Genomic DNA, 24,812 nt, shown 5'->3' on the forward strand with positions numbered 1-24,812 from the left:
ACACGGTCCAAGCACAAGACAGTTGTGGAGAAGGCACGACAAAACCTTTTCCCCCTCAGAAGACTGAAAAGATTTGGCATGTGTGCTCATATCCTCAAGGTTTTACAGCTGCACCATCGACAGTACTGGTTGCATCATTGCCTGGTATGGCAACTGCTCGGGCTCAGACAGCAAGGCACAACAGAGGGTAGTGCGTACGGCCCGGTACATCGCTGGGGCCAAGCTTCCTGCCATCCAGGACCACTATACCAGGTGGTGTCAGAGGAAGGCCCTAAAAATTGACAAAGAATCCAGGCTCATAGACTGTTCTCTCTGCTACCGCATGGCAAGCGGTACCGGAATGCCATGTCTAAATCAAATCAATTTTATTTATATAGCTGATATTTCAAAGTACTGTACAGAAACAAAGCCTAAAACCCCAAACAGCAAGCAATGCAGGTGTAGAAGTACGGTGGCTAGGAAAAACTCCCTAGAAAGGCCAAAACCTAGGAAGGGGTGGCCAGTCCTCTGCTGGCTGTGCCGGGTGGAGATTATAACAGAACATGGCCAAGATGTTCAAATGTTCATTAATGACCAGCATGGTCAAATAATAATAATCATAGTAGTTGTTGAGGGTGCAGCAAGTCAGCACCTCAGGAGTAAATGTCAGTTGGCTTTTCATAGCCGATCATTAAGAGTATCTCTACCGCTCCTGCAGTCTCTAGAGAGTTGAAAACAGCAGGTCTGGGACAGGTAGCATGTCCGGTGAACAGGTGAGTGTTCCATTGCCGCAGGCAGAGCAGTTGAAACTGGAGCAGCAGCTCCAGGTCCAAGAGGCATAGGTCCAAGAGGCTTCTAAACAGATTCTACCCCCAAGCCATGAGTGTCAAGGTTTTCTGTATGTGAAGGAGAGTCGGACCAAAATGCAGCGTGTCGATTGCGATTCATGTTTAATGAAAAAACACACTAAACACAAACACTACAAAAACAATAAACGTGACGAAAACCGAAACAGCCTATACTTGTGTAAACTAACACAGAACAAGGACATCAGGACACTAAGGACAATCACCCACAAAACCCAACACCAAACAGGCTACCTAAATATGGTTCCCAATCAGAGACAATGACGAACACCTGCCTCTGATTGAGAACCATATCAGGCCAAACATAGAACTAGACAAACTAGACATGAAACATAGAATGCCCACTCAGCTCACACCCTGACCAACCAAAACATAGAAATATACAAAGTAAACTATGGTCAGGGTGTGACAATGAGCCTCCTGAACATCTAATCAAATGGCTCCCCAGACTATTTTCATTGCCCCCCCCCCCCCCCCCCTCTTTTACACTGCAGCTATTCTGTTTATTATCTCTGCATAGTCACTTTAATAACACTACCTGCACGTACATACTACCTCAAATATTTTGACTAACCTGTGCCCCCCACATTGACTCTGTACCGGTACCCCCTTGTATATAGCCCCGCTATTGTTATTTTACTGCTGCTTTTTAAGTATTTGTTACTTTTCTTTCTTTCTTTTTGGGGGGTATTTTTCTAAAAACTGCATTGTTGGTTAAGGGCTTGTAAGTAAGCATCTCACATGTGACAAATACAATTTGATTTGATTTGACTTAAGGCTGTAATCGCTGCCAAAGATGCTTCAACAAAGCACTGAGTAAAGGGTCTGAATACTTATGTAAATCAGACATTTCTTTTTTTATTTATAATACATTTGCAAAAATGTCTAAATGCCTGTTTTTGCTTTGTCGTCATTGGGTATTGTGTGTAGATTGGTGCGGGAAAAAAACAATTTAATCAGTTTTAGAATAAGGCTGTAACGTAATGTGGAAAAATTCAAGGGGTCTGAATACTTTCCGAATGGATTGTACAAGCGAATATATTGATAAAAGGCACCTTGTCCTAGAGAGATTTACACGGTTATCAAAATGTCACGCCAGGGTAAGCCTATTCAAAACAGCCATTATTTTAAGTGTTTCTAAAATCCCCTAATGGAAAAATGAATGGTGGAAAAACAATTGCAAACATTTCCCTGCATGACCGCTAGGTTTCATGGGTATTATGACTGATACTGTGGTACTCTATAGCCATTGGTTTCTCCATCCAAAAGGACCCATGTGCATGTCATATTGGGAGTATGTCAAATTGGGTGTCAAATGAAAGATGAGTCTATATATCTTTTTTTATTTTTTATTAAGACATATATACATTTTTCAACAATCTTCCATCCTAAAATTAGGAATAAGCAAATGCTTTGATTTCTGGTCAAGCAGATGGAAAAGGGGTCTCAGATGACATATACCAGAAAAAGTCTTAAAGGGTATTAGAAATACATTAAAACACATTCATGTTGAAGTAAAGACCCCTACCAACTAATATCAACACTTATATTTCGTTTTGGAGAAATTAATTGCCTTGTGTAAGTTTAAGAAACATTTCCTTGTGCCTTGTAGTTCCGTTACCGAAAACCAACAAATCTTTAAGATATTTTCTAATTTCCCCCTCATGAGGAGGAAGGATAATGAAAGTTCACAGAAGTAACAAGTAAAGGCTTAAATATCAATAGTTATAGTGTATTTACAGACATCAAGTTTGTTTATGAATTATATAGTGATAAAACTCTATGAACTTTATGAAATATATAGTGACCAAATCGGTAATGGAATTACTGAAAAACCCATAATGGAATTATTGCAATTGAATTGTCTACATTGGAAAATCATAGTAGTCACAAACCACAGTTGGATCACTTGTTACTGTCCTCCCTTATACTACCTGTCACGACTTCTGCCGAAGTCGAAGCCTCTCCTTGTTCGGGAGGTGCTCGGCGGTCGACGTCACCGATCTTCTAGCCATCATTGATCCATTTTCCATTGGTTTTGTCTTGTATTCCTACACACCTGGTTTCAATCCCATTCACATTACCTGTTGTGTATTTAACCCTCTGTTCCCCTCATGTCTTTGTCAGAGATTGTTTGTTATGTCAGTGTTGTATATATTTTTGTTTTGGTGCACGTCGGGTCCTCGTACCCATTTTTGTTATTTGTTACATTTAGTGTTTGGAGTATGTTTCGTTCATTGTTATTAAATAACTCCATTACACTCAGTTTGATTCTCCTGCGCCTGACTTCCCTGCCACCTATACACACGACTCTGACACTACCACACTGTTATGTTCAGCTAAATAACTGTTTTTTTTCCCCTCTTTCTGTCATTTGGTGGTCAAAGCAAGACTGTGAAAACAGTTTGGGCAACGCCTTCCTCTCACTCTTCCTCTCTCTGCCCCTGGCCGGAAACAATCTCAGAAGTCTATGTTTCACAAGTTTGGACAGCACAGTACAGTACATTAAAGTACAGTAATGTACAGCAAAGTAGGGTACAGCATAATGTACCATACTAAAGATATCTACTTTACTGTACTGTGCTGTGATGTCCAAACTTATGAAACAAAGACGTCTATGATTGTTTCAGATTTGGTCTGGTCCTTTACCAACCAAATGTGATCTTGTTTGGGGCAAAACATAGCTAATGGTCACAAGACTAATAGTCCTGTGAAATAACAAGAACAATGTTCACAACCATTTTATTTGTTGCTAATGAATGTCAGGTTAACAATTACAAATCACCTAGTTGGATCTCACTGGTTGATAATAATTTCTTACATGTGTAAAGTACATTTCATTACAAAAATAATTTATAAGTTCCTTAAAAGAAATGTTGTATGCATCTCCAGCACAAACGTGCACTTGGCTGAACATGGATCAACTCTGGATATGATATAAAGGATTTAAGTGCAGTAATGAGTGATGACTGACCACCAAGATAGCATTAAGCGATATCCTTCCAAAGGCTGAAATGTTTTCCTTATTTCACTGGCCTGAGTGAAATGTCAGACCTACGGTAGAGTGTGTCATATTGATTAATCATGTGTGAATCACAAAGTGATGCCATTGAGACCTAGGAGAGATGCAAATAAAATGCTAGTTGGCTAAGGAAAGGGTGTGTACATACATCATTATGTCATTATTGCTACGTTGGTGGTTTCGCTGATGGTTATTCATGGTTTACAAAAGCAAAACCTTTGTATCAAGGAAGTAACACAAAAATCCTGCAGAGTGGTCCAAACAGGGCTTAGGTGGAAATCCCTGAGATATCTGGAAAACCTAGGAATTTTGGGAAAGTTACCAGTATTTTGCAACCCTTAGGTGGAACATGAAGGTTTTCATTGGTTAACAGTTGTGCTCCATCCAGGGTGTGCAAATTGCTCATATACCAATTTCACCCGTGCTCTTTCTCAATTATTATTTTCTAGATTCTTTGCGTCCGCTCTCTTCACCTCCTTTATGTAGTGCTTATGTAGTTATTGAGATAGAGCACAGTTATCAATGCACTTCATTCTGGGCAACTGTCCCTGATGCCAGCAGCTGATTGATGACATCATCATTATAGGACAGGCTGTCTCTGAGAACTTGCACAGTGTGTTGACCAATCACGGGAGGGGGCATCGGCTCCCTGCTCTCAAAGGTGTTGAATCGGACCGCTGGCCCTGTGGAAAAAGAGTAGATACAAATTGGTTACACTAAAAACAAACTACAACTTCTGACTTTTGGTGCAGCTTATAAATGCTTCATAAAGCCTTCATAAACACTACATGTGTTACACATAATCTATAACCGTATGTAATGCTTTATAAAGGGTTCATAAATGTGGCATAACTGTGTGACATAACCACCCATGTCAAATGTGACATAACCCACTATGTCAAATATGACATAAACCTGTGCTTTATAAAAGGTGGCATTAGCACCTCTTAATAAAGGCCTTATAAATCATATTATTGGGGATTCACAAAGCATTTATAACCATGCCATGCATCTTGGTAGAGCATTGCAATGCCAGGATAGTGGGTTTGATTCCCGGGACCATCCACGCATAATAATTTATTCACACATGACTGTAAGTCACTTTGGATAAAAGCGCCTGATAAATTATATATATTATATTACTCTAAAACATTTATAGGATGGCCCAACCTCTTTCCCTCTTGGGTGCATTGTCAATATTGGACCTGACCTTAACCTTCTCCGAAATGCTCTACAGCCTTTTAAAATGTTTTTTTTTTTTTATCCCCGAAATTAGATTCTCTCGGTTCAGTTTTTCCAAGTTTTGGATTTCCCCCATTCTTTCAGGTTTTCCCATTTTGTTCACACTTTAAAAAAAATTGAAAACAACCAAATGTCATTTTCTGTCTTCACAACAATGCATCACCACATCAGGGGTACACTTTTGAGGTTTGGGAAAAATCTATGAAATGTTGATATTTTTGTGTGGTTTCCCTTTAATTCAGTGAACATGAATGTTGTTTGGTTAGCAGGTTTTCTGTAGAGCAGTAATTGCATATGATGATTATTTATTCCATATACAGTGATTCGCATTGTGGCCGCTATGGAATGGGTGGAGTAAAAAGCCAGCAACACTTCGTATTATTCAGAGCCCCATGAAATGACACTATATTTACAATCTACAGACCCTACTGAGAATTCTCTACAATACTTTTACTGCGGCACCCAGAATAGTACTCGCTCTAAGCCAATATCTATTCCATATACAGTGATTCGCAATGGGGGCATTTATTTGACCATGGAACATCTTAAAACCAACATTTAATGCAAATGTCACTTAAATATGAACAAATATGAATCATTGTTAATGTTTAGATAAATTGTTTCATATATATCGTGAATAAATACAGGTTATTGACACCTTTTTACTATTACGTGGGGGACTTTTATTTTGATAATTTGAGAAATTCTGACGTACTTTTTTAGTGTTGCTGACTTGACACTGATCATATGGCGAGTTCGCAAATCAAATGCACACTTGTGGTGCCACTGGAAAATGAACAACAATTGACTTACCCTTTGTTTATTTAAATACTGCTGAACACAAAAATAAATACAACATGGAACAATTTCAAAGATTTAACTGAGTTACTGTTTATATAAAGAAATCAGTCAACGGAAAAAAATTAATTAGGCCCTAATCTATGGATTTCACATGACTGGGCAGTGGTGCAGCCATGGGTGGGCCTGGGAGGGCATAGGCCCATCCACTCGGCAGCCAGGCTCACCCACTCGGGAGACAGGCCCAGCCAATTAGTTTTCCCCACAAAACACCTCAGATGATCCTGTAGGTGAAGAAGCCGGATGTGAAGTTCTTGGGCTGACGTGGTTACACAAGGGATTATATTGGCAAAGGTGAAATTCATACGAATGGGGATGAAAACAAAGTTGTTAACAACATTAGAGACAAATAAGCTTTTTGTGCATATGGCACATTTCTGGGATTTTATCATTTCAGCTCATGTAACATGGGACCAATACTTTACATGTTGCGTTTATATTTTTGTTCAATGTAGTTTGTAGTAGTTGAGTTAGATTACATTGTAGCTACCTCAATTGTTATTTCAAATACTTTTGGTGACTTCACAGCAATTGCTAACTAGCCTAAATGTAGCTAGCTAGCAGGCTCAGCTATATAAAAATCCCTCTAAATACAGCCACGTCTCATGGTCACATCATGAGATTTGTAAATTAAAGAGGAATATAATAATACGAATCAAATGGAGTTTCTACATCTCCCCATTTAGAGTTCCTGGCACAGCACAGAAATGCCTTATCCAGATGGTGTGACATAAGCATTTCTTAACAGACATGCTACCTTTCTTTGTTGTTACTTTTAAGGTTGCAACCAACATGCAGTACCTCCAGCAGGAATAGAACCATTTGTCTGCAAGCTCAGGGTAGAGCTACACTATTCACAGCCCTTTGCAATGTTCAATGTAATTGCATTGCTGGACTTTGTGAAAGTTAATGTATTTGAATTGTTTTAAAAATATACAAATATAAGGAAATGTATGGTTTAACCATGTCTTTATTTGTTTTAGCTGTTAGTGATAATTCCCTAAGTGTTAATACATTTGTGTTTATATCATTAAGCCTTTATGTACAGAATGGCTTTCACAGCTGGCTGAAGGACTGGACCAAGGTGCAGCATGGTAAGCGTACATTTGAACTTTATTTAAAAATGACGCCGACAAAACGATGGCCAAATGTGTCGGACTTTATAGTAAGTAGAGCGTCATATGACATAAGGCATTTATGTATTTGTTACGAATGACCATAGGTGGCTGACTTTAAAGTATGTACAGCGTCATATGATACAAGCCATTTATGTACTCAATGTGTCATAAATGACCAAAGGGGTCTGAATCATGTCCAATCAATTGAATATACCACAGGTGGACTCCAATCAAGTTGAAGAAACACCTCAAGGATGATCAATGTCAAGTCTCATAGCAAAGGGTCTGAATACTTACGTAAATAAGGCTTTTACATTTTTTTTATATACATTTGCAAAATTTTCTAAAAACCTATTTTCACTTTGTCATTATAGGGTATTGTGTGTAGAATGATAAGGAAAAACTTTAATTTAATACATTTTATAATAAGGCTGTAATGTCACAAACTGTGGAAAAATTGAAGCGGTCTGAATACTTCCCGAATGCACTGTATAGGCCTAATAAACAATTTATGAATGCTCTATAAAGCCCAGCTGTAGTTAATAAAAAATGGGACCCAAGTTGGGGTTAACAAACCTGAGAAGAGTACAATTTAAAAGATGTGGAATTAATGGAGTTGAGAATTGACCTGGATTCATTATTCTGGGGTTTCAGTGATAAGGCTTTCATCATGACAGACAGAGACACATAGATGAGACTGCTCTGATAGTTTCACCTAATTCATGCAGTGTTGGAACAAAGAGGGAAAGAGAAGTAAAGACACATGAGTCAAGACACTTCCTATATTTCAACAAACCAGCGTAGATGATGCTAAAGATACCATTAATTTCCTCATCCAACTTCCTTTGCTCTTATTCCACATTTTGTTGCGCTACTGCCAGATTTCAATTAAATATAAAACATTTTCTGACCGATTTACACACAATGCCCCATAATGACAAAGTGAAAACATTGTTTTAGACATTTATTGAAAATTAAAAACAGAAATGTCCTATTTAAATAAGTATTTACACCCGAGTCAATAATTTGTAGAAGCACCTTATGGCAGTGATCACAGCAGTGAGTCTTTCTGGGTAAGTCTCTAAGAGCTTTCCACACCTGGATTGTGCAACATTTGCCCATTATTCTTTAAAAAATGGGTTCGCGCCCAGGCTCTGTCGTAACCGGCCGCGACCGGGAGGTCCGTGGGGCGACGCACAATTGGCCTAGCGTCGTCCGGGTTAGAGAGGTCTTGGCCGGTAGGGATGTCCTTGTATCATCGCGCACCAGTGCCCATCCAAGAAGGCTCAAGGTCATTGGCCACAGAAAAAATGACATCAAATCACATTATATGCATAGTAACTTTGATTGGAGTGATACTTTCACAATTTTAGCTAGCAGCTAGCAAATCCTTTTTAATAGTTGTCATAAGAAGATAAATAATTAAGAGAAATGATCTATAAAACGTATCGGTGCTCATTGGACATAAAAATTACACAACAAGTTGGAAATCGCAAATTCAATTAGTGGTTTGAAAGGAATCAGTGCCTGTGGCTGTGTGGTCCCAAATCTGGGCTTAAGGGGCTCTTTTCCAAGTTTAAAATGATACATTCAGCATTGGCCATGCAGTCAATGAAGCAAGATTTGTGCCGCGCTCAAAACAAATGTTAAGTCGTAGGACCGCCGCTCCACCTTCCTGCTCAAGTGAGCCGAGCACAACAATGTGAGTCCAAAAATGTATTGTATGCTGCTTCATAAATTATGTAATATGCCAGGGAGATATGTATACTGTAGCTAAGAAAGTAATACTATGTGTATGTTGTGCAGTAAGATGTTAGTAGCCCATAATTTCACTTACTGTTCTTACTGTTCTACTGTAGCCTATAACCTGTTTTAGAGAAATGTAATCACCGAATAGTTCATTGTCTGCTTATATATGCCCCCTTTATTTATCCTACGGTTTAACTTGGTGTACAGGGAGAGCACCATCGTTGTACATTTCAAAAGTGCTAAACAAATAGTTTGGAACTAATGTTACGTCCATCCTAGCTCGCTCATTGTCTTAATCGAAATGACGGATTGTCTCTTATCTGCTTGTCGTCCCCTTATGCCATAGTTTGTACATATCAACTGTCATTAGAAACCACATTTGTTTGAGCAAGTCAGCCATATCAGCTGTTTTTTTTTAACTGTTTCGCTGCCAGACAAGGCTCTGCTGATAGCCAGGTGTAGCAGTGGTAAGATGTTGGGACTGCTGTTGGGACAGATTTATGTAGGCCCTAACAGTTAGTGGGCATATAGTGCAATTCATGTATTGTTTAGTGTTGTGTTGTGTAGTGGCTTTGCTGGCATGCAATACACAATTAAATTTTTTTGCCCCACCAAGATTTACATGCTAAAATCGCCACTGATTACAAGCATACCCATAACCTCATGTAGCCACCACTATGCTTAAAAATATGGAGAGTGGTACTCAGTAATGTATTTGCCCCAAACATAACACTTTGTTTTCAGGTCAAAAAGTTAATTGCTTTGACACATTTTTGCAGTATTACTTTAGTGCATTGCTGCAAACCGGATGCAGGTTAGTATTATGGAGTAACTACAAGGATGTTGATCCATCCTCAGTTTTTTATATCACAGCCATTAAACTCTGCAACTGTTTTAAAGTCACCATTGGCTTCATGATAAAATCCAAGAGCAGTTCCCTTCCTCTCCAGCAACTGAGTTAGGAAGGACACCTGTATCTTTGTAGTGACAGGGTGTATTGGTACACCATTCAAAGTGTAATAATAACTTCACCATGCTCAAAGGGATATTCAATGTCTGTTTATTTTTTATATACTGATAGGGGCCCTTCTTTGCGAGGCCCCTGATAGGGGCCCTCCCTTTCTGTTTGTGTGGTTGGACACAGGTGTGCTGGAGCCAGAGCGGATCCTCACTAGCTGCAACCCGTTCCATAATCAAGACCTCTACAAATACTCAGTCCTGCCACTTCCACTCTGCTGGATCGTAATCTCTGTTCAGTCATGCTTCTAGCTATTTGTTGTTATTTAAGATCCTGTCTCCTGCTGTGCCTATTTCTTTGCCTGACGCTGTTTCTCCTCTCACTGCAGTTTTGCCGCTCTGACTCTAGTTCCTGTATCCTGTTCCACATCTTACTACCCTGTTCTGGATTCAACTCATCATCACTCCCTTGGATTCCCCTCTAGACCTGTTTACCCTGTCCCAACCCAGCTCACTCCAACCTCCGCCTCCACATCTGGTTTCCTACAACTCATCCAAGCTTCCCTGGATCTGCACTTCATCCCTCCCTGTGTTACAATAAATATCTTGGTTCATTCATCCCCACATGAGTTTTCACTGAACCTGTCTGTTCTACAGAGTCAAACCTTCGCCCAAAGCTCACAACCTGTTCCTACTCCCGAGTGCTACGATGAAAATCTCGGAGCTTGCAGAGCTTTTCTAGTACAATGTTCACTAGTAATTGAGCAACAGCCCAGCTCTATTGGTTGCCTCTGTGGTGCAGTGCTTTCCTGGGCCACTGCTGTGTGGGAGAGACTGTCACCCATTGGCTTCTCCTATAGCAGATTCACGGAGGAGATGAGGAAGGTCTTCGACCACCCAATCTGCGGAAAGGATGCTGCTAAACGAGTCATGTCCCTCCGTCAAGGTGGCATGTGAGTTCCGCACCCTCGCCGCAGAGAGCGGCTGAAATGAAGAGGCTCTTCAGGGAGCTATCCGGAACTCACTCACTGAGCCTCAAGGTTAGTTGGCGTCCATGGAAGGATACTGATCTTGCTGAACTCCTTTCTCTCACTATCCGCATTGACAACTGCCTCCGGGCGCGTCGGAGGGTAGGTAGGGTTGCAAGTTCCTTAACATCTGCTTCAGTGCCTTTTCCTTCTCCTCCGACTGCATCCTTACCCCAGGCATGTTCTAAGCCTGAACCAATGCAGCTTGGCCGGACCAGTCTATCTCCAGAGGAGAGGCAGCGGCGTGTCTATACTGTGGCCAGGTTGGCCAGCTGGTCTCTACTTGTTCCCTGCGTCCAGTAAAAGTTAGGCCTGGACACCATTCCACTTAACGCCCTTCTCGATGCCAAGCTTCTCTTCCGTGTACGTGAGAAAACCGTTCCAGTCATCCTACGTCTCTCTGGTAATCACCAGGAAAAGATCAGTTTCCACATAATTAACAGTCCCAACTCTCCCCTGCTTCTGGGTCATCCATGGTTAAACTTTAAAAAAGACGCTCCGAAATTCATCTCAGCTGGCTTGGTCTGTGTCCGGAATAAAACATCCACCAAACCTATGTCCGGTCTGCTTCGCCCTCTTCCCATACCCAGTTGCCCCTGGTCACACATAACTCTGGACTTCGTTACTGGCCTTCCTCCATCTAACGGTAACTCAGTCATCCTCACTATTATTGACCGATTTTCCAAAGCGGCTCACTTAATTCCCCTCCAAGCTTCCTTCCTCCAGGGAGACTACGGACCTACTGGTATCCCATGTGTTGTGGTTGCATGGCATCCCTATTGATATTGTTTCTGACAGGGGACCACAGTTTACTTCCCAGGTATGGAGAGCCTTCTGCACAGCACTTGGGATTAAGGTTAGCCTTTCATCTGGATATCACCCCCAGACCAATGGCCAGACCGAGCGGGCCAATCAATAGTTGGAAACTGCCCTATGCTGTGACTTCGGCTAACCCTTCCTCCTGGAGTGCCCAGTTACCCTGGGTGGAATATGCCCACAATACCCTCATCAACGCCTTGTCAGGTATGTCACCCTTTGAGTGTTCCCTGGGTTTCCAACCCAACTTGTTCCCTGCCCAAGAGGTCGAGGTGCCCTCAGTCCAGGACCACATGTGCCGTTGTCATCGCACCTGGAGGAGGGCCCGGGCTGCTTTTCGTGCCTCCACCAGGACCCAATCTCAAGCTAACCGTTGATGTGCTTCAGCTCCAGTCCAAAGGGTATGGCTCTCGTCTAAGGACTTGCCCTTGAAAGTGGCTTCCAGAAAACTAGCACCCCGATTCATTGGTCCATTTGAGATTGATCATGTCATTAAGCCTTCTGCTGTGCATCTAAAACTCCCAAACTCTCTCTAAATCCACCCCATCTTCCATGTGTCTTTAATCAAACCATTCTGCTCCAGCCACCTGTCTCCCCCTGCAGCTGCTCCTCCACCCCCTCGGCTCATCGATGACCATCCTGCCTATACTGTCCAGCGGCTTTTGGATGTACTCCGTCGGGGTCACGGTTGCTAGTATTTTAGTGGACTGGGAGGGATACGGGCCTGAGGAGCGCTGCTGGGTGCCCTGTCACATTCTGGACCCATCCCTCCTACAGGATTTCCATTCCTCACACCCTGACAAGCCAGGTAGTGCGCCCGTAGGGGGGTGTACTTGCACATCTGCTCCTGCCACACCCCCTAGTGGACATCCGGTGTCTCCTTAACCTGCAGCCACTCCTCCAGTACACTCTATCTCTCCAACCACACACAAACAGAAAGGGAGTGGAGATGGGTGTGCTGGAGCCAGAGCGGATCCTCACCAGCTGCAATCCGTTCCATAATCAAGACCTCTACAAATACTCAGTCCTGCCACTTTCACTCTGCCGGATCGTAATCGCTGTTCATTCAGTCATGCTTCTAGCTATTTGTTATATAAGATCCTGTATCCTGCTGTGCCTATTTCTTTGCATGACGCTGTTTCTCCTCCTCACTGCAGTTTTGCCGCTCTGACTCTGGTTCCTGTCTCCTGTTCCACATCTCACCACCCTGCTACCCTGTTCTGGATTAAACTCATCACTCCCTTGGATTCCCCTCTAGACCTGTTTACCCTGTCCCAACCCAGCTCAATACAACCTCAGCCTCCACATCTGGTTTCCTACAACTCATCCAAGCTTCCCTGGATCTGCACTTCATCTCTCCCTGTGTTACAATAAAAATCTTGGTTCATTCATCCCCGTTTCCTGGTCTGAGTCTGCTCTTGGGTTCCCCTGTGCTGCTCCGCTTTATCATAAACTGATGAGTATCCTGTAAAATCCCCCTCTTGATCAAAATATATGCCATGTATACAAAAGATTTTCATTGACTATCAAACAGTGAATTTCAAATAAAGGTCCCTTACTGTTTGACGAACGATATCCAACCCCGGAAGTTAAACAATTGTGGGTAATGCAACACAAGGACACCGACATTGCGGTAAAGCAACCCGAAAGCAGAGTTTTGGTATGCAGTAAAGTCTGTCATCTGGTATTTACACCACATATCAATCGCTGCGCTTTTCAATAGCTTTGGAGACTCGCGGGGGATGTCAGACAAAAACAAGCCATTTGAGGATAAAGGGACACATCTCCACATCCTCAGAGGGACCCGATCAAGGTCTGAACATTCTATAACCATTTCCTGACACTTTCTATGATTGCATTTCTGTAGAGGACATAAGTTTTCGGCAGACTGAAACGACTGACTTTTCATTTGGTGGGTGCTGCCATAAAATTTGTCGTTGCCTCACTGCTTTGATTCCAGTTTTTGATTTTTCTCTCTGCCACTGCGAGTAAATAAATCCGTTGATCTAATGACTGTTTGCTGGAACCATGACATACTGCGTTATGAGAGACAGTTTAGATGTAGAGAATATTGAAAAATAAGAGCCATACAATGCTTTCCCAAATAAACCACAAGGGCTGGACTGAAACTAATGCCCCATATGACACCCAATTCTCTGTACCAACTTTTCAGACGGAAGGTTAACTACAAAACTGAGAGAACGCACCAAAGGACTGAGGCTGTTTTCAATGAAAGATGAGGCCAGGCTGTAAAATGTGAGATCAGAATGAAAAGCAAAGATGGGAGGGAAAGAAAGGAGGGGAGAACAGGACCCTGAACATGGCTGTGTGCGTGTGTGAGGACACGTGCGGTTTCCCTCTGCCTTTCAATGCCTCAGCAGTAATGAACGATGCCCTCACCACATCCTCTATTTCCTCCCCCACTCCTTCGATACGATGGGCGGCCGCAAGGCCACATCTGCTTTCCCACACTGTTCCGTTATCGGAGGAAGATGCTCCTCGTAGTCTCACCACAAAAAGCTCTCTGTTCTGTTCGGGTCTTTCCATCTTTCCTTTTCTAGTCCTCTGCTGGGTCTTACAACAGACTGATTCTCTCTCCCTCTATCTAGAGTCTATCCCAACCTCTCTGCTTTCATTTCTATTGGAGATCAATTCATCAAGTGAAAAACTCAAGGCCTCATCGTAAAGCAAAGGGATTTATCCCTCTATTGAAATATGCATGTACATACACACACACCCACCCACCCACCCACATTCTGTGCCCAGCAGTTCCATAGTCGGTGCCAACTCATTACTGGCCATGGCTCAGCTCCAGAGTATTGTAAATGGGATGGATCGGTCCGATGCAGACAGTCCCATTCAGGAAGCACCCTTTTGGGGGACACGGATGGAGAGAGACCGGGAGACTAAGCCAGTGAGACAGAGGGCATCGGGGCTTCCTGACCTCCTGAGGAAATAGCATGCCGCCGAGCCTGAGGTTTCAGTGCTCAGTGGCCCATGAGTCAGCCAACAGACCCACAGGCCCACAGGAGATTTGTGGAAAAGTCCAGAGAATTTGATAAATACCTAAATAAGCGGTGAGTCAACACATACTGGAGCTCTCTGTATGGCCCATTCCTGACGGTACCCTGTGAAACGACAGACGATTGAGATAAAAAATTGAAAAAGACTGTCTGCCCAGTGGGTTGGCACAAAAGGGCCAAGAATGGGACAAAAGAGCGGTGCTCATGTGCAGACCTATGCCCTTGAGGTTCTTGGTCCCTGCTGGTTGCGCGGGGTGGGGGCACATCCGGGACAAAGATGAAGTGAGAGGGGTTCAAACTCTGAAACAGTCCGTCAGAATCTGGTCTAGTGATAGCGCTGCCAGCCCCGGACCACACATAACCCTTGACGACAGGGGTTTGAGACACGTCTCAGCCACTCTTCTGTCTTTGCCCCTCGCTACCATGTATCAAACACTTTTCTTTCGCATCTGTTTGATCAAGGAAAATAAAATATGTGGGAGGGAGAATCAGAATGTAGATCTTCTTTAAAGCAATAACTAAAGCAGTCAGATGAAATAGGGCTATGAGAAGAGAATACTTTCCGATGTATCGTGACAAAGTATTGCTCATTATATTAAAAAGAACCGGACACTGTGTCCCTCTCTCCTCTCTCTTGCAATTGTTACTCTCTTTGGCTCTTATTCCAGTTCCAAAGAAAATTATGGAGAGAGGAGTGGGGGGGGGGGGGGGGGACTCATTCACAGCATGAAGCTCCACAGAGCTGTCGGTTGAAGTACATCTTCATCCTCTGCACTTTGAACCCACGCAACAAGTCACCCCTTTTCAGTCTCTTTAATCAGCCTCCCTGGCTTCCCTTGAACGGTGGAATACATGTTTCATGGGTATTTCTCTTCTGAGAAATGGATACAGAGTGGTCTGGATGAAAAAGTCACATTTTTGATCTCACAGAAAACTTTTTCTCCTCCCTGATTATTGCCATACAATTTTTAAAACACACCCTGACTGTATACATGCATGTACTTTATGTAGCCATGTGCGCACGTACACACACACATTTCTTGACTTTGTTGCATCACGATTCCACCATCCACCATAATAGAGTTTAAGAAAACAAAAATGTGTATTTTACAACGAATGCTTCATTGAGGGATCTACATCCAGCAGACAGTGACCTAAATGCTCTGTAAGATAAAATAGCCTGAGGAGGAAATGCAACTTAAAGAACCTTGATGTCAGAGTTAAGAGGCCTGGTGGTTCCCTCAGCACCCAAGCAGCTCTTTGAGAGCGAGTGCTTCGGTGGGTTTACAGTGGGGAGGAGATAGAGATGTTTCAGCCTGGGCAACTCACGCTGGGACCCTCCCATTAACGTCAATAGCTGCCATAGTGTACCGAGTGGCAGACTGTAGATAACAAGAACCTTGTACTGTCATTCCTGTACCCCTGGGGCCAGTGAGGTGCCTATTTCATCTGAAAACATGCTTGAGTTTGACACATTGGAGTTTTGATCTATATTGTTGAATCAGTTGAACCCATACCGCAACCCTGCTCTTCCTGTCTGTGCTAAATTCTTGCCTCCGGGAATGAAAAGGAGATGCCACTTCTAGTCAGGAGTAAAAACATGGTAGAAAACAACAAAAAACGCAGGGGGTTGTGTACAGAGCTGGTGTAATAAGCGAGTAAGGGAGTTTTCCATTGTGACATATTATAATTAAGCAATAAGCCCCGAGGGGGTGTGGTATATTCTTATGCACGACGCAACGCTGATTGCCTAGATAGAGCACTTAGCCTGTTGGTATGTATGTGGACACCCCTTCAAATTAGTGGATTCGGCTATTTCAGCCACACCCGTTGCTGACAGGTGTATAAAAGCGAGCACCCAGCCATGCAATCTCCATAGACAAACATTGGCAGTAGAATGGCCGGTACTGAAGAGCTCATTGACTTTCAACGTGGCACTGTCATAGGGTGCCACCTTCCATCAGTTTGTCAATTTTTTTCCCTGCTAGAGCTGCCCCGGTCAACTGTAAGTGCTTTTACTGTGAAGTGGAAACAACAACGGCTCAGCCACAAAGTGGTAGGCCAAAAAAGCTCACAGAATGGACATACAAGTGCTGAAGCGCATAGCGTCTATCCTCGGTTGCAACAATTACTACCGAGTTCCAAACTGCCTCTGGAAGCGACGTCAGCACAAAAAACTGCTCGTCAGGATCTTCATGAAATGGGTTTCTACGGCCGAGCAGCCGCGCACACAAGCCTAAGATCATCATCTGAAATGGAGTGGTATAAAGCTCGCTGCCATTGGTATTTGGAGCAGTGGAAACAGGTTCTGAATCACGCTTCAACATCTGGCAGTCCGACAGACAAATATGGGTTTGGCCAGGAGAACGCTAACTGCCCCAATGCATAGTGCCAACTGTAAAGCGTTCTAGTCTAGGGCTGTTTTTCATGGTTCGGGCTAGGCCCGTTAGTTCCAGTGAAGGGAAATGTTAACACTACAGCATACAATGACATTCTCAACAATTCTGTGCTTCCAACTTTCTGGCACAAGTTTGGGGAAGGCCCTTTCCTGTTCAAGCATGACGATACCCCGTGCACAAAGCGAGGTCCATACAGAAATGGTTTGTCCTGATTGGTGCGGAAGAACTTGACACGCCTGCACAGAGCCCTAACCTCAACCCCATTGAACTCCTTTGGAATTAATTGGAACCCCGACTGCAGGCCAGGCCTAATCGCCTAACATCAGTGCCTGACCTCAACAATGCTCTTGTTGCTGAATGGAAGCAATGTTCCAACGTCTAGTGGAAAGCCTTCCCAGAAGAGTGGAGGCTGTTACAGCAGCAAAGGAGGGACCAACTCCATATTAATGCCCAGGATTTTGGAATGAGATGTTCGACATGCAGGTGTCCACATACGTTTGGCCATGTGGTGTATACTGGTCATATACCACAAACCCCTGAGGTGCCTTATTGCTTTTATAAAATGGTTAACATAATTTAGAGCAGTAAAAATAAATGTTTTGTCATACCCATGGCATACGGTCTGATATACCATGGCCAATGGTACAGGGTTCAGGGTTCAAACCAAACAGTTATAAAATAATATAAAATACGCCGGTAATATACCCATTCGGAAAGTATTCAGACCCCTTGAATTTTTCCACTTGTTGTTGCGTTACAGTCTTATCCTAAAATGGATGAAATAAAAAACGGTCCTCATCAATCTACACACAATACCCCATAATGACAAAGTGAAAACCGTTTATTTTTTATTTTTTTACATTTTGGAAATGTACAGTATATATAAAAAATGTAAATACCTGATTTACCTAAGTATTCAGACCCTTTTGTATGAGACTCAGGTGCCTCCTTGGACATGCTTTGGAAAGGCACACACCTGTTTATATAAGGTCCCACAGTTGACAGTGCATGTCAGAGCAAAAACCAAGCCAAGACAGGATTGTGTCGAGGCAAAGATCTGGGTAAGGGACCCAAAAAATGTCTGCCGCATTGAAAGTCCCTAATAACACAGTGGGCTCTATCGTTCTTAAATGGAAGAAGTTTGGAACCACCCAAGACTCTTCTTAGAGCTGGCTGCCCAGACAAACTGAGCAATCAGGGGAGGTGACCAAGAACCCCCTCCTTGGACAGGGAGGTGAACAAGAACCCGATGGTCACTCTGACAGAGCTCCAGAGTTCGTCTGTGGAAATGGGAGTTTCAGAACTTTTCAGAAGGACAACCATCTCTGCAGCACTCCACCAATCAGGCCCTTTATGGTCGAGTGGCCAGACGGAAGCCACTCCTCAGTAAAAGGCACATGACAGGCTGCTTGGAACTTACCAAAGGGCCCCTAAAGGACTTTCAGACCATGACAAACAAGATTCTCTGGTCTGATGAAACCAAGATTCAAACACTTTGGCCTGAATGCCAAGCATCACATCTGGAGGAAACCTGGCGCCATCCCTACGGTGAAGGATGGTGGTGGCAACATCATGCTGTCGGGATGTTTTTGAGTGGCAGAGACTGAGAGAATAGTCAGGATCGAGGGAAAGATGAACGGAACAAAGTACAGAAAGATCATTGATGAAAACCAAACCTGCTCCAGAGAGCTCAGGATCACACACTGGGGCGAACGTTCACCTTCCATCAGGACAACAATCCTAAACACACAGCCAAGACAACACAGGAGTGGCTTCGGGACAAGTTTATGAATGTCCTTGAGTGGCCCAGCCAGAGCCCGGATTTGAACCCAGTCTAACATCTCTGGAGAGACCTGAAAATAGCTGTGCAGCAACGCTCCCCATCCAACCTGTCAGAGATTGAGAGGATCTGCAGAGAAGAATGGGAGAATCTCCCCAAATATCATAGCCAAGAAGACTCGAGGCTGTAACCGCTGCAAACGGTGCTTCAACAATGTACTGAGTAAAGGGTCTGAATACTTATGTAAATGTGATACTTCAGTTTTATATTTGTAATAAATGTGCATAAAGAAATTCTAGAAAACTGTTTTTGCTTTGTCATTATAGTGTATTGTGTGTAGATTGATGAGGGACAATTATATATAAACAAATGTTTAAAATGAGGCTGTAACGTACCAAATGTTGAAAAAGTCAAGGGGTCTAAATACTTTCCGAATGCACTGTATATCAGCATCTCCATCAATCTCCTTCAGTTGCATGGATGATCTGATTAATGACTGTTTCAAATGACACTCATTTTAATTAAGCCCTTCTAATTTTGCTTAGATGAGGTTTAAGCGTGGTTCATTAAATGTAGGAGTTATCAAATAATCTATTCACAACCTGTGATGACTCTTATTCTTCAATGTCACCATAAATGCTTTGAAAAGCTTTATTAACATAACTGTCAGATGTTGAGGGTGCTTCTAGGATGAGGTAAGCCTGCATTTAAAATAAGATCAAATAACTTTGGCATCTGCACTAGGAGACATTGACTTGGAGATACAATTCCATGGGAAACATTGCATTAGAGACTTATATAATATTCATATATACTGAACAAAAATATAACCACAACATGTAAAGTGTTAGTCTCATATTTCATGAGCTGAAATAAAAGATAAAATAAAATAAAAGCTTATTTCTCTCACATTTTGTGCACACATTTGTTTACATCCCTTTTAGTGGCATGTCAAGAAGTTGATTAAACAACATGCTCATTACACAGGTGCACCTTGTGCTGGGGACAATAAAAGGCCACTCTAAAATGTGTAGTTTTGTCACACAACACATTGCCACGTCTCAAGTTTTGAGGGAACGTGGAATTGGCATGGTGACTGCAATAATTCCCACCAGAGCTGTTGCCAGATAATTTAATCTGTTAATTCTGTCTGTAATAAAGCCCTTTTGTGGGGAAAAACAAATTGTGATTGGCTGGGCCTGGCTTCCATGCCCTCCCAGGCCCAGGACCCTCTGTCCAGTCATGTGACATCCATAGATTAGGCCCTAATGAATTTATTTCAATTGACTGATTTACTTATATGAACTGTAACTCAGTTAAATCGTTGAAATGGTTGCAAGTTGCATTTATATTTTGTTCAGTATATTATATGCATAACCACAAAATTCTCTAGGGTATATCCTATTCCTCCCATTTCCAAAGGTCTATCTCCAATTTATCGGGGTGAACCTACCTACACATGTATTTGTTTGATATGAGATGGAAAACACATTTCCCCAAAGGGACACAATAAACATTGTAAGACTAGAAATGTTATATCCACAACCGTTTCGCTGAGAAAAGTATTTGGGCTCTCAATCTTTACCATAAAACTGCCTGGCCTGGTCAAGTTTGTAGTAAATGGAATATGTCTGACATTATTTATGAGGCCTATGTTATTTTCCTTAAATACATGGGACATTCCATCTGATACAAGTTACATTAGATATAGACTAATACTAAGAAAACATGATGAATTCTGAATCATCTGCTGGATTTGAATAACAAGTAACATCACTTTTTTTATTGTGATAAAGGAGCAGTAAATATTACAGGGGGGTTCTAAGCTATGAGGTAGTCACCTGAAATGGTATACAGAAGTTAGCCCTATTTGGTAAAAGACCAAGTCCATATTATGGCAATAACAGCTCAAATAAGAAAAGAGAAACAAAAGTCCATCACTTTAAGACATGAAGGTCAGTCAATATGGAACATTTCAAGAACTTTGAACATTTCTTCAAGTGCAGTCGCAAAAACCATCAAGCGCTATGATGAAACTGCCTCTCCCGTCACAGGAAAGGAAGACCCAGAGTTACCTCTGTTGCAGAGCATAAGTTAATTTGAGTTACCAGCCTCAGAAATTGAAGCCCAAATAAATGCTTCACAGAGTTCAAGTAACAGATACATCTCAACATCAACTGTTCAGAGGAGACTGTGTGAATCAGGCCTCATGCTGCAAAGAAACCACTCGTAAAGGACATTAATAAGAAGAGGATACTTGTTTGGGTCAGGAAACACGGGCAATGGACATTAGACCAGTGGAAATCTATCCTTTGGTGTGATGAGTCCAAATTTGAGATTTTTGGTTCCAACCGCCGTGTCTTTGTGATACGCAGAGTAGCTGAACGGAGGACCTCTGCATGTGTGGTTCCCACTGTGAATCATGGAGGAGGCGGTATGATGGTGCTTTGCTGGTGACACTGTCAGTGATTTATTTAGAATTCAAGGCACACTTAACCAGCATGGGGACCACAGCATTCTGCAGTGATACGCTATCCCATCTGGATTGTGCTTAGTGGGACTATCATTTGTTTTTCAACAGGACAATGACCCAACACATCTCCAGGCTGTGTAAGGGTTATTTGACCAAGGAGAGTGATGGACTGCTGCATCAGATGACCTGGCCTCCACAATCACCCAACCTCAACCCAAATGAGATGGTCTGGGATGAGTTGGACCGCAGAGTGAAGGAAAAGCAGCTAACAAGTGCTCAGCATATGTGGGAACTTCTTCCAAGACTGTTGGAAAAGCATTCCTGTTGAAGCTGGTTGAGAGAATGCCAAGAGCGTGCAACGCTTTCATTAAGGCTGTAACGGTTCTTCTCCTCTTCTGAAGAGGAGTAGGAAGGATCGGACCAATATGCAGAGTGGTAAGTGTTCGTCATTTTATTAAACTGAACACTACAATACAAAGTAAAACAAAAAGAACAACCGAAACAGTTCCGTCTGGTAACCAATACAAAGACAGAAAACAACTACCCACAAATCATAGTGGGACAACAGGCTGCCTAAGTATGGTTCTCAATCAGAGACAATGATAAACAGCTGCGTCTGATTGGGAACCATACCAGGCCAAAAACAGAAATACAAAAACATAGAACAACACATAGAATGCCCACCCCAACTCACGCCCAGACCAAACTAAAATCGAGACATAAAAAAAGGTCAGGACGTTACAGTACCCCCTCCGCCAGCGCCGGAATGAAGGGCGACTCTGGCAGCGCCGGAGTGAAGGGCGACTCTGGCAGCGCCGGAGTGAAGGGTGACTCTGGCAGCGCCGGAGTGAAGGGCGGCTCTGGCAGCTCCTGACTGATGGGCGGCTCTGACAGCTCCTGACTGACGGGCGGCTCTGGCAGCTCCTGACTGACGGGCAGCTCTGGCAGCTCCTGACAGACGGGCGGCTCTGGCAGCTCCGGACAGGAGGGAGACTCTGGAAGCGCCGGACAGGCGGGAGAACCTAGAGGGTGGAGACAGCCTGGTGCGTGGAGCTCAAGACAACCCTGAGAAAAGACATAACCCTGGTCCCAGAGTCCACAAAGACCATAATTATTCTGAAGTTCACAGTCCCTTGGGAAGATTGCCTTGAGGAAGAGTACAAGAGGAAGAGGGCCAAGTACGAGGGACTAGTCATAGCCTGCTGGAAGGCTGCAGGAGTTTTTCTGGGCAATCCCTCTACAGAGCCTAAAGCACACTGTATCAATGGAGCGAAGAGGAGGAGAGACATCAGCAACACCATCAAGGCAGACGAAAAAGCCTCAAGATGGATCTAGATCACAAAGGAGATGCATGGAGAGCAGAGTAATGTCACCTGGATACAAGTCAGGGTCTGATCAACCTTGTCTGGGTAGCCTGGGCGAGGGTGTCTGATCTTGTAAGACCCAAAACACCCTATGACCCCAGGTTACATCACTAATGATGTGTCCAAGAGCCTCAAGAAATGTATTAATTAAAAAAAAAATCTAAATCAACGACAAAAAAAACAATAAAATCTATTTCAATCCCACTTTTTAATGCAACAAAATTTGAAAATAATCCAAAGGGAGTGAATATTTATGATACCAACTGTAGCATAATGACATGCATATTTTAGCCAAATTTAATTACATGACTGAATCGTTTGTTAAATTTTCGAGAATAGAAATTTGGTTGCAGTCCAGGATCAGCTGTGTCCATTTTAGCTGTGAACTTCAAAGGCATGCCGCTGGTCCAGCTAATAAGGATCCCAATGGGGAATGCCACACAATAAACAGTTCTGCACAATCTCTAATGAGGCAGCTTCTCACAATCAAAGGCACAAAACCTATTCGAAGCCTATTCTCCATCACTGATATGTGCAAGACAGACAAAGACCATCATTGAAGAATGGTGGAATGTGGAATTCATCAGGACTCATCAGAGTGGTTTCTTGAACTGACTTACTTCCCATCAGACGTTAATCATCCCCTTTAGTTTGACTGTTCTGGACATCCATTTTAAGGGACTTACTCTCAGACCCAAGAGCCCCACCCCCTTCCAACTCAGCTAATTGCCAATTTTGCACTTAATTTTGCTGTCATTCCATTAATTGCTCTTCATTGTGTTCTTTAGCCATGCATATTTTCATCGCCATTCACCCAAGACAGGTGAGGCCATATAGGCACAATTATTGTGCCCTATTCTGACTTTCTCACTCATGAAAAAAAGACGGAAAAAAAAGACAATTACTGTGGCGAATTTGCAAGTGCACAGACAGAAAAGCAGGCCGTCTCCCAGAAGTTAAATGGGTCTGAACTTCCGATGCACTAGGACCCTTCCCTGCTCAACTCCCCCAAAATAACCCCTTCTTTGGTTGATGTTTGGTTTTATGCAAATCACAGGGGGAAGATTAGAGAGAATAGAAGTACTCAGAGATGTAATGTATATGTTGGAAAGATGCTTGGTCAGGGGCCCGTGACATGGTACTAGGTGTCTGTTGTGGTTTTCCTGTCTTTGTGGATCATTCTTCACAATTATCCTTGATTCGGCTTGGATTGGCACATCAATGTTCAGGATACACAATGGTAAACACCACATTGAAAACATCAAAGCCCACCACTGATTGTCGGGGGGGAGGATATATCACCCATTTAGAATTAATTGAGAAATCAGCTTCTAAACATACCTGTTCCAGCAGTGAGCTCAGAATAGAACAACACATTTCAAGTTCATAAAAAAATACAAGATTTGTGCAAAAAAATGTGCACTACAGATCAGACTTCCTTGGTGCAGTACATACTGTAGCAGACCTGGGATAACTATAGTTTTAAATATGTAGTTACTTTGGAGGTGACTACAACTGTTTGATGCCAGATCCCTCAAAATAACTACTTTTTAAAACAATTTAATACAGATCAGAAGTGTCTACTTTTTAAAAACTATTTGAATACAGATCTCAGAAAGCAACTACATTGTAAACTATATGAATGCAGATCTGAGAAACAACTATTTTTTTTTACAACTATTTAAATACATATCTCAGGAAGTGACTACTTCTCAGAAACTATTGGATTGGCTGCCATCAACTAATGGCAAAAGTCTGTATTTCGAACTTCATGTTGCAGATAGAAATATAATGAATAGAGCACACAATTTCCTATACTACTCCAATCCATCTGACAGTAGATCATACTTGATCTACACAATACATTTCCATCTGAACATACTGTACATTTCGCTACACTCGCAATAACATCTGCTAACCATGTGTATGTGACCAATAAAATTTGATTCGACATTTCCATTTTCCTGAACAGGCCCATGTGTAGATAATCAAGTTACAGCTACTACCACCAGGCCATCAGAATGCTGAACAGCTAACCCTAGGATATTTAGTTACATTACACACTTACTAGCCATATGTTGTTACTGTTATCATTCTCAGTAACACTTAACATGAAGCAATTTCTAAAGTCCTATGTA

At 42.6% G+C, this 24,812-nt stretch overlaps 1 protein-coding gene across 3 annotated transcripts in view; it reads right to left on the reverse strand.

Annotated features, from left to right (window-relative positions):
- Positions 1-3,575: 3,575 nt before the first annotated feature.
- sugct (succinyl-CoA:glutarate-CoA transferase) overlaps positions 3,576-24,812 on the reverse strand; it is a 162,176-nt gene continuing 140,939 nt past the window's right edge. For all 3 annotated transcript variants that reach the window (XM_021563085.3, XM_021563086.3, XM_021563087.3), the window contains one exon: positions 3,576-4,550. In XM_021563085.3, coding sequence (XP_021418760.1) covers positions 4,387-4,550 — 164 coding nt within the window. In that variant the 3' untranslated portion in view covers positions 3,576-4,386. The remainder of the gene's footprint in view (positions 4,551-24,812) is intronic.

This window comes from Oncorhynchus mykiss, chromosome 15 (genome assembly GCF_057628025.1).
Source record: "Oncorhynchus mykiss isolate SJ-2025 chromosome 15, ASM5762802v1, whole genome shotgun sequence".
In the NCBI taxonomy this organism is placed as follows: domain Eukaryota; kingdom Metazoa; phylum Chordata; class Actinopteri; order Salmoniformes; family Salmonidae; genus Oncorhynchus; species Oncorhynchus mykiss.